At 38.0% G+C, this 15,380-nt stretch overlaps 1 protein-coding gene across 1 annotated transcript in view; it reads right to left on the bottom strand.

Annotated features, from left to right (window-relative positions):
• The window catches only part of IL1RAPL2 (interleukin 1 receptor accessory protein like 2), a 653,603-nt gene that overhangs the window by 341,738 nt on the left and 296,485 nt on the right, over nt 1-15,380 (bottom strand). Inside the window, exon 7 of the mRNA XM_062183034.1 lies at nt 5,277-5,351. Within this exon, the coding sequence (XP_062039018.1) occupies nt 5,277-5,351 (75 nt within the window). The remainder of the gene's footprint in view (nt 1-5,276; nt 5,352-15,380) is intronic.

Below are 15,380 nucleotides of genomic sequence, written 5' to 3'. Positions count from 1 at the left end.
GGAAATAATTAACTAACCCTAGACTGTCTATAAGGTGAAGGAATGCTTCCATGAACCAGCTCCAATTATGTACGCCAAGAAAACTGAGTGAGTTCATGATATGCTCCTTTTTCTTCTCCAAACTCTCCAAAGTCCTCAATTATTCAATGTTACATTAAGGTTTTCAAGGAGTTATTTGATACTGAGAGGACAGGGAGAGTATATTAAAAATGAATTTTAAAGAGTACCTTGGGGCCAGGGCTGTGGTGTTGCTGTGGCACCTTCTGTGGCACCAGCATTCCAAATGGCCACTGGTTTGAGTTCTGGTTGCTCTGCTTCCAATCCAGTTCCCTGCTAATGTGCCTGGGGATGCAGCAGAGGATGGCCCAAGTCCTTGGGCCCCTGTACCCACAGGTTTTGGATAGGCTCAGCTCCAGCCATTGCAGGCATTTAGGGAGTGAACCAGTGGATGGAAGTCTGTCTGTCTCTCTCTCTCTCTCTCTCTTTTCTCTCTTCTCTCTCTCTGAATTTCAAATAAATAAATGAACCTGTTTTTTATTAAAGAAGGGCCTTGATACCACCATAATACATACTATCCATATACCAAGTCATGCCTCCAGCTAATGAAATGATCATGTATTGCTGTTTGTATTAACAGTAAGTCTAGTGTGACATTGCAGCTCAGTTGGTTGATGAGTTCATTCGGACACTATGTTCTATGTCAACTTTAGAAGGAGTTCACAAATTTTACTAATTAAACTGACTCAGTGTATCATACATTTCCATATTTATTATTTTCCATATTGAAGCAAAATATGAACAATTTATGATCCCCAAAAGTTCTACATTTGGTAATGTTTAATTATTTTCTAGTAAGTTTAGTACTTAGCTTGATGTTACAAAGCTATGTTTTTGAACTGAGTGAAAGCCTAAAAGCACAGAACTTTGATCATATGAGAATGCACCACAAAACTCACTGTTTTCCCATCTCCGTTTTGACAATTAACATAGTAATTGTAATTCTGCTTACCCATTGTCTTCCATACTAGAATAAGAACCTCTTGAGGATATGGACCTCTTATTGTTTACTTTGTATCTTCAGAACCTAATCATTGTTGGACATACAGTAAGAGTTCAATAGATGCTTTTAGGTAAAGTTTAAAAACACAGATTAGGTTGAGCAGTTAATTTCCTAATTTGAGGTTCTAGTCCTAAGTATTGTATTAAATGATATATCCTGATCTATCCTCTATTTTTATAGTCTTTTGCAGTTGTCTGTTAGGGGATCTAATACAATTTCCAGTAGAAACTAATGTGCTAAGGAAATTGATTTTTGATGAAGATTCACACCCCTTATATACATAGAGACAGTTGGAGCCAGTAGTATGTAACACAGTCATGAAATACAAATTTAAATAGCTGTAAAAGTTAAATAAATTCTGAATGAGAATAGAAAAGAAGGGACAATAATCTTTCAAATTGGATCAAATACATCTATAGATGAATTATTAGATTTTTTAAATATTTAAGATGTTCTAATTAGCTTGAACTGTTCTACTGGTCTTGGTTTTTCTAATATGCCTTAGGCCTTCAGGCCTTCTTTTTGACTCTTCGACACAGAAAAAGAAGTAAACAATGTTTATGTTTATTTTATGTGTAATGCTGTCTGGCTTATTTTAAATCTTAGGGAACTCTGGGAAGAAAATTATCATCATTAGTGAGAAGAACATGGCACATTTTTTTAAATTCATCCTTTCTTAAAATTAAATGGTACATCTCAAATCTTTGCAACCAAATCTGTATACAGCTCTTTCAAAGCTTCTAAGAATGTGTTATAGTTTGGAAAGTATATACTTGGGTGCTATAAAAAGAACTAGTATATAGAGAAGGGAATTCCTAGAATCAATGCATTTCAAATAGGATACACATCTGTATGATGTTTTAATGCTTTGGTATGAAATGTACAGTATTAAAGTATTATAATGTAGTGTTCTTTTAAAAAATTATTGAAAATATAGTCCTTCTTTGATGCTAAAAAAGAATCAGCCCTGGTATAGAAATTTATTTCTCAAATTTAAACCTAAATTTACCTTAAAAGAGAAAAAATAGGTAGAAGATAGCAAGACCAAATTGGATTTGTGTATGCATGTTATACATTATCTTTGTCTTTGTATTTCATACATTGTCACAGTTTTAGCTTTGTGAGAGTAATAGTTTTCATATTATTTTGTTAAGAATACATTTGTCATCACAAAATACATGGTTATTTTGTTACGATTAATCTTCTTTCAGCATTATAATATGAACACAATTTAGTAACATCCAAACTGTCATCACTGTGTCAGCAAAAATGTATGTAAATTTCTAGAACCTTGCAGTTGACTAATGGATTACACCATAGGAAATACAAAGTCAAGATGTTTATTTTCCTCTAGAGACACAACAAAATATTTGTGCTGATGCCAACCCCACACACTAAAAAGAATTTATTTCTTCTGAAAATTTTTACTTACTAGAAATTTTAGAAGCCATACTTTAGAAGTATCCAGAACTGAGATGGAGTATAAATTCTCAAATCATTCCAGATAAGATTTTCTAAAACTACCTTGAAGTTACTGCTTAGGTGTTTCCCACATTTCTCATTTTACATAAAATGGATGTGTGGGATTCTTTATTATTTAAAATGTATCTATATTTGGAAGGCAAAGTGACAGTGCAAAAGAGAGTGAGTCAGGGAGTGGGGGGGGGGAGGGGGGAGAGGGAGAGGGGGGGAGAGAGAGAGAGCATGCAAACAGGAAGCTGGATTGAAAGCACAGCAGATGGGGCTCAAATGGGCACTCCAATATAGGATGTTGGAGTCACCAGAGGCAGCATAACCCCTGTGCCACAATACCAGTTCTCAATGTGTGGGATTCTTGTCCACAGAAAAGAAAGAGTTGAGAATGTTCTAGAGAAACTATTTGCTATTTGTTCTGGTTATCTATCCTTAGTGGCCAGTGATAACCTCTTTATTTCATGCATATTTTTGGAGCCAGAAATTTGAGAATAGTTCGGTTCAGTGGCATGTCTCTGATACAAATGGCATACGCCGGGGCAGCTGTGGCTGCAGATTCACTTCTAAGATGATATCTTTATTAAAATGCCTTGTGAATTTGCTGTCTCCCATCCTTTCTCCTCTCCACATGCTGTCTTAGGCCTCTTCATGTGGCCTCAGCTTTGAGAAGCATGGTGGTTTCACGTCAGACCAAGAGACTGGGACAGAAGTTTCAAATATCTTTTGACTCAGTCTCTGAAATCTCAGAACATCATTTATTGTGTACTCTATTAGTTAAGCATGTCCCTAAGACTAGCCCAGATTCTGAAGGGCAGGTAGGAAATAGGAAAACATATTTAGATAGTATGAGTATCAAAACATAAGTGGCCAACTTCAATCTGCTAATGTTTCAAATTATAAGTGATAGGATTTAGGAAACCCAAACTGGGTAATATGCTTAGCCATTTGGATTGCATCACTGCAATTTTTGTTAGTTCTAATTTTACTTCTAGTTGGAGGATGTCTGAAGCCGAATGTGCTTGATAAACTTTTAAAAATTTTAGTAAATAATTTCTAGAAGTTTTCATTACCTTCCTGAATTTGGCAGTTTTCTACACATAGACAGAGTCATCCAATAGCCCCAGTTAACTTTATTTCTCTTTTACACCAGTAGTTTTTGAAACTCATTATTTTGACTGCAAACCCTTCACAGACACGCAGTTCTCTCACATTTATAGTACTTCTAACGTCACTTTACTTTAAGTTTAAGAGCAACTTACAAGATGGTTTCCAGTTATGAATAAACAGTGCTAAATAAATCTGTGGAAAAGTTAAAATCACTTAAAATTAGCTAGACATGTGCTCTTTGAAAAGTCAAAGATCTGGTTTGACTGATTTTGTTTTCCTTTTTCTGATTTATATGGTTGCTTTAACATCTCAGAGAAGCAGCCTTGCTGGGAGGAAAAATGGACAGGTCTCCATCTTTCTGTAAATAAAGTTATTCCATATTGTGTTGCAAACTAAAAACTGAAACTTTCAGGCCTATATCTCATGCAAATTGGAAACAAATTATTTTAGTAATTTATAGATTTAAATTACAACTAGATTTAGTTCCAAAAAATGCAATGACTGCAAAATAATACAGGAAATATAGGGAAAGCCATGTTCTAACATTTCAATGTTTATTTACAAAATATTCAGAATTTCCACAATCCACTCATTACAGAATACTTAACATTTTCTCTTGGTACTCATATTGCTAGACTGCATTTAAAAACTATAGTGCACCATATTTCATTTCAGAAAGTGAGCATGCTGTTGGGAATGGAATCTTCTCTCTCCTATTTTTGAGATACAAACAAGGTTCCAACAATTAAAAAAAAATAGTAAAAAATTTCCAAAGTGAGTGAAATGTTGGGACCAGTTCATCCTCCCTGGCTGTATTATTGGCGAGTACCACTATGGTCATAAATTTCAATAAATCATACAGTCACCACAAGCCTAACACATTTCCAGCATATTTACTTAGTTCTCTTGTGGTTGTCTTGTTTAGAATAGAAAAAAATTCAGAATATTAGGATGAAACCCAAAATAGATGAAAGCTCACAAATATTAAAGAATATGCTTTAGACTAAAGGCCATGGTTTGCAAGAGATCCTAGCTTCTGCATTTCAGGCTTACAGTACTTGAAATCACAAGGATTAGTGATAGGGAATTCAAGAAAGTAGCTCAACAGCTTATCTTCTTATTTGTGTCTGTAAAACAACAGTAACACCCATAATTTGTTACTTTCCCAACACTATATGATTCATAAATATTCAACATTTCAACCTAAAAACAAGCTTTAAATAGCCATGCTTTGTGTCATTGGAAATAATATTATCACATCATTGGAAAGGTTGTACTGAAGGACTGTTGTTTATTTTCTGGAGTGTTTGGTGGACATATACGAAAAATATTCTGCACCAATAACCAATGCAAGGGACCCATGGACCTATCAATCACAGAGCTAAAAAGCTCTGTCATACAGCACATTTAATACCCAGTGTAACCAATTAGTATTACCATTCTTTGATACAATACAGTCTCATTTCCTTAAACTGCTATTGCCCTGAACTCCAGGGTTATAAATGAGCAGAACACAAATTGATTTGCATGTAATAACAGTGGCAATAAACCTTTCCTGGTTCATGCAATTTTCCCCATCTGTTAACAGAGAACAAGTTACAAGTTTAGGATCTATGATTCCCAGAAGGCGACTTACCCAGCTGGACATCTATAACACTTGGCTGATTCTCCATGGGGAACAATGGCTTGGGAGGCTTGTCTGTGAGTAAAGCTAGAAGAGAAAATACAAGAAAGTAATGGGAAAATTGAGACAAATTACAGGATAGGAAAGATTCTATCATGTATGATATTTAATGTTTATATATTTGATGGCGAGTAAACATTTATTAGATGGTGTTCCTACGTGGGATATTGTGATATCCATATGATATTCATTTCCCAGCACATTTAGAACACCATTGAGTCACCAGAAACAGACTATTTCAACAGCTACATTTTCCAACAAGATGAAACAAATGAACTATTTTAGGTGATTTTCATAAGTTTGTATGTAAAGAAATACAGGCTTAAAATGATAAATCAGAGAAATGTTAAATACCCATATATTCTTTGTAGTGCTAAATGGTCTCAATAAAATATAAACCTAAGGGGCATTTCTGGTGGCATGGACCTTCTCAACCCCTGAATCATCCCCTACATTTCAACCCAACTTCTAAAAACAATATGATAGGGACCAGTGTTGTGACATAGTAGACTAAGCCTCCGCCTGCAGTGCTGGCATCCCGTGTGTTACTGGTTTGTGTCCTGGCTGCTCCTCTTCCAATCCAGCCCTCTGCTTATGGCCTGGTAAGCAGTGGAAGATGGCTCAAGTCCCTGGGCCTCTGCATCCATGTGGGAGACCTGGAAGAAGCTCCTGGCTCTTGGCTTTGGATCCGTGCAGCTCTGGCCGTTGCGACCTTGTGGGGTGTGAACCAGCTGATTGAGGACCTTTCTCTCTGTCTCTCCCTTTCTCTGTATGTAACTATACCTCTTAAATAAATAAATAAATAAAATCTTTAAAAATGATATGATAAAGCATGCATGCCTTCATTAAAATAATTGATCAAAAATATTGTTTGAGCATCTTTTGCATACCAAGTACTTTGCTAGGTGCTAAGGGAGAAAGAAATCAAGTCCTTTATATATATATATACAGATAGTTAGACTGAGAGAGAGAGAGAGAGAGAGAAAGGTCTTCCCTCCATTGGTTCACCCCCCAAATGGCCGCAATGGCCGGAACTACGCCCATCCGAAGCCAGGAGACAGGTGCTTCTTCCTGGTCTCCCATGCGGGTACAGAGGCCCAAGCACCTGAGCCATCCTCCACTGCCTTCCTGGGCCACAGCAGAGAGCTGGACTGGAAGAGGAGCAACTGGGACCAGAACCCAGCGCCCATATGGGATGCTGTCACCACAGGTGGAGAAGTAACCAAGTAAGCCACGGCGCCGGCCCCAAAATAAAAAGTCTTTGTCTTCCATTTACAGTCTAGGACTATAAACACTGGACCAGTGTAACAAAACGGGGAATAGAACACAGAATATAATCTAATGAAAAATTAGAGAATTTGAGATATGTGTGTATATACTTATCCTTATAACTCAAATTCATAAATGGTAATGGTATATGACTAGCAGCTTAGGGGATGTTTTATGAAGGAATTGGATCTTCATATGAACCTTAAGGGGTGGAGAAGATTTAAAAAGCACAGAGTAAGGAAGAAGAAATTCAGTAAAGATTAACAACCCAAACCAAGGCACAGAAATAGAATTTAGCAAGCATAATGTCCTTATAGGAGAATGATCTGGTGAGAAGGGGTTGAATGGAATGGAATGCAGAGTCAGCTGCTTATGATTCCAGCACCATGAATTACTAATTAAACTGGATAGATACGTGGGGCTCAACTGTGGAGATGCTAAGAAACAGGCTCATTTATTTGGTCATGATGTGGTTGTTAAGCGAGAGTGTCATTGTAAATTCTTGTAACAAGAAAATAACTCAAAGCAAGTGCTATATATTGATGACTAGTTGATACATGGAACAGACTGGAGAAGAAAAAAAAACTAGTTAAGAGGTTGTAGTAACAACTGTTCAAATGGGAAAATTGTAGTGAATTAATTTTCTCATTTTTTCTAATAAGTATTTTAAAAAATGTTCATTTACTTATTTGAAAGAGAGGGAGAGAGGGAGAATGGACCTTCCACCTACTGGTTCATTCTCCAAATAGACTGGGCTGGGCCAGGCTGAAGGAACTCCATCCTGGTCTCCCACATGGGTGACAGAGACCCAAGTACTTCAGTTACCACCGGTTGCCTCCCCACATGCACATTAGCAGGAAGCTGAATGCAATGCAGAACTGGGACTCAAACCCAGGGACTCATATGGAATGTGGGGATCTCAAATAGCAACCAAACCACAGGACCAAATGCCTGTCACTCCAACAAATATTTCTTAATGTCCTACAGTGTTTTTGTTCTTACGGAATTGAATAACATTTTTTTAAGATAAGCTGATTTTTGGCATAATTTGACATTCGATACCTAATAGAGGTACATACTTAATAAGATTCATAATTTGGCACAAATACAATATCTACATTTCATAAATACAAGCACTACACTTTTAATGATCTGGACTGAAACATAGTGAATAAACAAAATTCAAATATTTGAATTCAAAACCCAATCATATCAGATGTTCAGTTTCATTGTTGTTAGCTATTGATTATAATAGCAAAACATTTTTAAAAATCCTAAATATCAATCAGTTGGAGATTGGTTAACTAAAATTGTTATGGTTTCATATAATAATACAGCTATTAAAAGATGGTTATATTTGTACATTTGATGTGAAAACATCTCCAAGATACACTATTTAATAAAAATAAAGCAAAGTTCAAAATAGTGTGCACAAAATGCTATTATTACTCTAAATGTCTCTCTGTGTATATGCATATAAACATTTCTATGTGTAGGTGTGGAATTTTTCTGAAAGGATACACATACAACTGGTTAAGAGTGATTTCCTGTGAGGAGAGAAACTGGTTTGCTAAAAATGGTTGGAGTTGAGGGAAGGTTCATATAGGCAAGCAGAAGGAAGGTTTAGTCTTCACTATATAATTTTTGGGCACTTTGAGCAATATGCATGGACTGTGTACTCAAAATATAATTAAAGTAAAAGAAATAAAACACAGCAATTTTACATTTATTTTTAAAGGATTATTTATTTATTTATTTGAGAGGTAGAGTTACAGACGCAGAGAGGGAGAAACAGAAAGGTCTTCCACCTGTTGGTTCATTTCCCAAATGGCTTCAATAGCCGGAGCTGGGCCAATCAAAAGCCAGAAGCCAGGAAATTCATCGAGGTCTCCCACATGGGTGCAGAGGACAAGCACTCAGGCCATCCCCTACCATTTTTTTATTATTGCTAAATGTCAATAATTGAGGTCACATTTATCAATATTTAATGCTAATTTTAAGTGCCAGGTGGTTTATCGTTTTCAAAGTACCTCCAGATACGTTGTCTCAAGTGAGCTACACGGTGACTTTGAAAGGTAAAGAAAGCAATTACAGGCCGGTGTCACGGCTCATTAGGCCAATCCTCTGCCTGTGGCGCCAGCACACGGGGTTCTAGTCCTAGTTGGGGCAACAGAATCTGTCCCAGTTGCTCCTCTTCCAGTCCAGCTCTCTCCTGTGGCAGTGGAGTATGGCCCAAGTGCTTGGGCCCTGCACCCATATGGGAGACCAGGAGGAAGCACCTGGTTCCTGGCTTCGGATCAGCGCAACGCGCCGGCTGTGGCGGCCATTTGGGGGGTGAACCAACAGAAGGAAGACTTTTCTCTCTGTCTCTCTCTCACTAACTCTGTCAGAAAAAAAAAAAGGCCTTTTTTTTTTTAAAAAAAAAGAAAGCAATTACAATTATGGCCAATTTGGAGATGATGCTAAATGAATCTTATATTGTCTTATTCAGTCATTATGTGACCAAAACCTCCATTCTTTGATGGATAGCAAGACAGAAACATGCTGTTGATAGAAAATAGGTAGAAGAGTTCAGTAATCAGTGGCTTTATCCTCTTTAACTCCACACTAATTAACTAAGCTAAGGATCCTAGGCCAATGGAAGTGGCTTCTTGGTAAACAGCCAGTGGAAATTTGATTCCTGTAGGAAACCTCATACACATATGCTTCCCCACCCCACCCCAAACCCATGAATGGAAAGGGATGAATGTGCACTTTTCCTCGCACATCCCAATGAGCTGTACAGGCATGGAGCTTCATCAGTTTCCAATATCATGTTGAGGTTTGGGAATGGCCAAGAAGGAAAGATTGGTGATGATAAAGCGGCAACTGTAGCAGTTCCTGTGGATGCTGACCATTAGCCCAGAGATTAATCTATCATCACCCTGCATAATTACAGCATTTGCAGATTAGTTTAAGTGCATGCTGCCGTGGGCAGGCAAGTTCATTTCTTTCTTATTATTTTTTTAAATATAATCTGAAACTACCAGTTACTATTTGGGAAAGGAAGGGGAGAAATCACAATCCCAAGTCCCTCGAACAACAGAGCAGAGATTTAGAATTATATTAGAAAACTTATCCTGGATCTTGAAAGGAACTAATTGGGGTCTCAGCTAGTCTTCGAGTTTTCCATTTAAGCTTCATGTTTTGATTGAAAGAATGGGAGCAAGGGATGTAGTTTAGTAGTAACATTTCAGACTACAATCCCTTCTATCTAATTCCCTCTATTGCTGCTTTTGTTTAATCATCCTTAAATATAACTTCCCCACTGAGTATACTATGATACCAGTCTTTATATAGTAGTGAAGCTGCTTCATTCTAAAGTGAGGTTTTATAATTTTGACACCATCTTTCCTGAAAATACCCAAATTAACTCTTTTTTAATTGTAGACACTGGTTTGTATTTACAACTACAATTAGATCAATTAGTGTGACTGAAATGATGGCTCAATTTCCATGAAATTAGTATAAGACATCAATAGAATTATTTGTTTGATTGAATAAATTATTTAACCACATTGTTCATGTTATATATTATTATTATTTAAATTTTCTTTCATTACTTTAGAGGAAAAGAGAGACATAAAGATAGATAAACAGGGAGATAGGGGCTCTCATATGCTTGTTCACTCCCCCAGTGCCCACAACAGCCTGGGCTAGGTCTAGTAGTTGGGAACTCAATCCAGGTCACTCATATGGGTGGCAGGAATGCAATTACTTGACATCATGGCTGCCTCCCAGGGTCTGCATTAGCAGGAAGCCAGAGTTGGAAATCAAACCTAGGCACCCCAATGTAGGATGGTGGTAGCTTAACCACTATCTTAACTGCTAAGCTAAACACTTGCCTACATATTATAATTTTTATTGTCTTCTTTTGTTGTTGACTTGAATCTGTTTAATTAGATTTGCCAGAAAAAAACAGGTAGGAGATAGAAGAAGGATAACAACTCACTAATTTCTGCAAATGAAATCAATTTAAACTTTATATGTTAAGGTCAATGAGATGGATCCCCTCAAATCCATTCAACACCCTAGCACTGAGATTCCATTCCAAAATCACTATTTTCAAAAAACATTTAACCGTTCAAAACTGGTCGGTGTCTCTTACATTTACAAAAGGATAAACTCTGAACTTGTCACTTGGGAACAGAAAAGCAGCCACCATATAGCTTTAAAAATGTTCTTTTATCCTAGGAGTCTTTTATCAATGCTGTAGCCAAGTTACTTTCCTTATCTGCCACATTAACATATTTCATAAATTTTCAACTCTATATCTTGGCTTAAACCTTTTCCTCAAGTTTGGAAACAAATAATAACAGTTACCACAGTTGTAATTTACTTAGTATCTGCTGTTTGCCCTGCACTGGCAGTGTTCAAGCCCCTTGTATATTAAATTTTACAAATAACTCAGCCAAAGTCAACCAGCTTTTGAACAACCAAACAGGGATCTGAATTCAGTTCTGCCTGATTTCAGCATGCCCACAATGCTAAGATTCCTCATTCCTTTTCACCATTCTTAAGTACTAGTTGTCCTCAAAAAGCCTGCTTAAATATTATATCCTCTAGCAAGCTTCCCAAATGACACTCTAAGTTACTTTTTTTTTTTTTGTGGCAGCCAATGTTTATTTATTTTTTATAGTTTTTTTTTATTTAATAAATGTGAATTTACAAAGTGCAACTTTTGTATTGTTGTGGCTTCCCCCCCAACCTCCCTCCCTCCCGTGGCCCTCCCATCTCCCACCCCCTCTCCCATCCCGCCCTTCATCGAGTTTCATTTTCAATTACCTTCATATACTGAAGATCAACTTAGTATATACTAAGCAAGGATTTCAACAGGCTGCACTCACACAACCACACAAGGTATAGGGTATTGTTCGACTAGTAGTGTTTTTAAGTTTCATAGTAAAACACATTAAGGACAGAGATCCTACATAGGGGAGCATGTACCCAGTGACTCCCATTGTTGATTTAACAATTGGCACTCTTATTTATGACGTCCGCAATCACCCGAGACTCTTGCTCTGAGCTGTCTAGGCTATGGAAGCCCCTTGAGTTCATCAACTCTGAACTTGTTTAGTCAAGGCTGTGTCACAGTGGAGGTTCCTTCCTCCCTTCAGAGAAAGGCGCCTCTCTTCTTAATGGCCTGTTCCTTCTGCTGGGGTCTTGTTCACCAGGATCTTTCATTTAGATTGTTTATTGCCACCGTGTCATGGCTTTCCATGCCTGTGAGACTCATGGACCTTTTAGCCAGATCCGAATGTCCCAAGGGTTGATTCTGAGGCAGGAGTGCTGTTTTGGGCATTTGCCATTCTATGAGTCTGCTGTGTGTCCTGCTTCCCCCACAGGATCATTCTTTCCCTTTAAATTCTATCCTTCATTATTTGCTTACACTGGTCTTATTTGCGAAATCTCTTTGACACATACCCTATCTTTTTGATTGGTTGTGTATTTATACTTATCACTTTACCAAGTGCGCTTGCATTGGTACCTGCCTCCTTGGTATGATTGAGTTGAAATCCCCTGGCACATTTCTAGTTCCACCATTGGAAGTAAGTCTGAGTGAGCATGTGCCAACCTATATATCTCCTCCCTCTCTTATTCCCACTCCTATGTTTAACAGAGATCACTTTTCTGTTAATTTTAAAGGCCTAAGAATGATTGTGCATTGATTACAGAGTTCAACCAGTGGTCTTATGTACAACAAACAGAGCAACAAAAACAACAAAAATACTAAAAGGAATAAAATAGTAAGTTGTTCCTCAACAGTCTAGACAAGGGCTGATCATGTCATTGTCTCTCATAGTGTCCATTTCACTTCAATGGGTGTGGTGGAATAAGGTGAAAAGGTCATATCAAGATGGCTACCGAGGTGAAAAGTTCATGCCAAGATGGCCACTGAGGTGAAAAGTTCATGCCAAGATGGCTGCTGACAACAGAAACTGCCTGGCAACAGGCTGTGATTGGATGGCTTCGGAAACCACATGACAACAGAGGAAACCACATGACAACAGAGCCTGACTGACGGCAGGCCGCGATTGGATGGTTTCAGAAACTGCCTGGCAACAAGAGCCTGACTGGCAACAGGCTGTGATTGGATGGCTTTGGAAACTGCCTGGCAACAGGCTGTGATTGGTTGGGGCATAGACCGCCCCTTGACCAGATTGGCTGGTCTTGGCTATATAAGCTGTTGTACTAACTCAAATAAATGAGTCTGTGGGCTGCTCGCCTCAAGCCTGCTTTCACCGGACTCCCGGAGTCTGTGGTGACTCCACGCCTCTTGCCCCCACCACGCTGCTCCTCTCAGAAACGAACCCACTGCAACATTGTTGAGAACTCAACGGCAACAAATGGGTATGATTTCAGATGCTCGTCTAGTTGCCATGGATCAGGGAGAACATATGATATTTGTCCCTTTTGGACTGGTCTAAGCTACTTTCCCCCTTCACAAATCCTGAAGCATTTACTATTTCTTTGGGCCACTCATTTATTTCATAACATACAGCACTTTGAATACAAATCAAATCTCCCTTTGTTTATACTTCCCAACTAGATTTTTAAGTTCCTGATAGAAAAGGATCATGTCTCACACAACCCAGAAAATAAGATGGTGTCTGACATTATAGAATACATAACACTAATATCCAAAGAAAGTTTCCCAAGTAGTCCTTCTGTAAAAGTGGGTGGTGCCCACAGGGCTCTTAATTTCAAGGGATAGAAGCAAGCTTTTCATAAGTAAAGAAAAAAATGGAATTTATTCAAAGAGTACCTCAAGATGGTTGGAAGGCTTGGGAAGTAGATTTAGAAATAGGAATAGCAAAGAATCCAGGTCCATTCTAGATGACTAGGCAATGGAGATTACAAAGTGATTTCATCTATACACTATCACTAGATTGAAGTGGTTTGGCTTTTTTCTGTCCTTGTGTCACTTTAAACAAGGATCAAAATCCCAGCAAAGTTTTGTGCTCCAGCCCTCGTCAAAACTGCATGCATACCATGAGGAAAAGAATCCCCTAAAAGGAGGTTTTCTCAACCTCAGCATTATTAACATTCACTCTCAGGTAATCCTTTGTCACAGGTGACTCTTCCATGCCTTGTCGGATGTTTACCAGAATACCTGCACTCTGCTCACAAGATATCAGTAGCACCCTCCCCCCGTTGTGACAACCAGAAATGTCTGAAGAAACTTACTTTGCTGCTGGAAAGAGAAGTAAATATTAGATATAAAAAGTAGTAAGCAATATCACCTCATTACCCAAATCCAGGGACATATTTACACTAATTTCTATGTGAATGGCATTCCTTGGGGTACATGATAGGATGCCCTGAAGTTGTGTAAAGAAGTGATTGACCATGCACATCCATTATTATTGGCAAATATTTTATTGATTAAAGCAATGATTATTTTAATGCCAAATACTTTCAAAGTTTGGAATTAGTCACTAGTCTTTGTAAATTAGCAGCAACAGTTCACTGGGCTCTTGCCTCTTCCAAGGCACCTACATATTCTCTCTCTCTCTCTCTTTCTCTCTCTCTCTCTCTCTCTCACACACACACACACACAAATTAAAAAGAGCGCCTTAGTAGTCCCATCACTCTTTGCCCCAAAATGCATGCACAAGTATCACATACTGCTTACATGCTGAGTGAATTGACAACCATGGAAAGGAATACTTAGGCATAGCCTTCATGTGAAAAGACAAAACAGAAATCCTTACTAAGAAAATTAGATGTAGGGAGAGCCAATGATCCTGTTAATATCCTTGAACATTTCCTGTAATCATGAAAGGAGCTTTGCCAAACCTAGCCCAAACAGTTGACTAATTTGAAGATTTTATAAATTGAACACAGAATAAATCCAGAAATTGCTGAGCACTGAACACATCATGAGCACTATTATTCTTTGGAATACTTAGTATTTTCTTCTTAAGTAATTAGCTAATAATTGCTTGAGGCAAGGAGTATCTCGTTCTGAATTAAGTACATAGAGTTCCTAATTCTGAACTATGATGCATATATTTCATTGGTCACTTAATCTGGGACCCCATTTTACAAACCTTTAGTTTCTAGGATTACCAGCCTAAGAGTCCCTAATTTAGATGAGAATCTGGAAAAAATACACAATTATCCTGATTATTGAATGTCATCCTTAATCCTCCAAACCTACAAACCCAAGAAGAACCAGTTTTGGACAATGTGTCTCTTTTGCCCTTTCTCATTTTGCATTCACTACTTTGGATAAAGTTTTTTTTTCCTCCAGTCTGCTCTTGGCCACCCAGATTTGTAATAATTGAAACATTATCATGAACTTAAGACATCTGTACATTCTGTCATAAGGCCCATTTCTTCGGAAGAATTGTCTGTAAATAAGAACGAAAGGCTTCACTCCTTTGTAGGGGATTACCTAGCAGGTACATATTGGACCCCAGGACCCTTCCCTGAACTCTCATCTGACAATCAGGGTAACCTTTAGTAGAAGTCAATGAAGGCAGATAAAATTATTTTCCTTAATATTTCAACAAGCGTTATTATGAGTGATTCCTTCTCTTCGTAACAACATCTTTGGAAAGAGAGCCCAGGTATATTTTTTTAAGATTTATTTTATTTATTTGAAAGACAGAGTTACAGAGAGAGGTAGAGACACAGAGAGAGGTCTTCTATCCGCTGGTTCATTCCCAGATGGCCACAACGGCTGGAGCTGTGCGGATCCAAAGCCAGGATCCAGGAGCTTCTTCCAGGTCTCCCACGCGG

Source organism: Lepus europaeus, chromosome X, assembly GCF_033115175.1.
Source record: "Lepus europaeus isolate LE1 chromosome X, mLepTim1.pri, whole genome shotgun sequence".
In the NCBI taxonomy this organism is placed as follows: Eukaryota; Metazoa; Chordata; class Mammalia; order Lagomorpha; family Leporidae; genus Lepus; species Lepus europaeus.
Note: the sequence above shows the minus strand (reverse complement) of the source record. Positions and strands in the feature narration are given on the sequence as shown.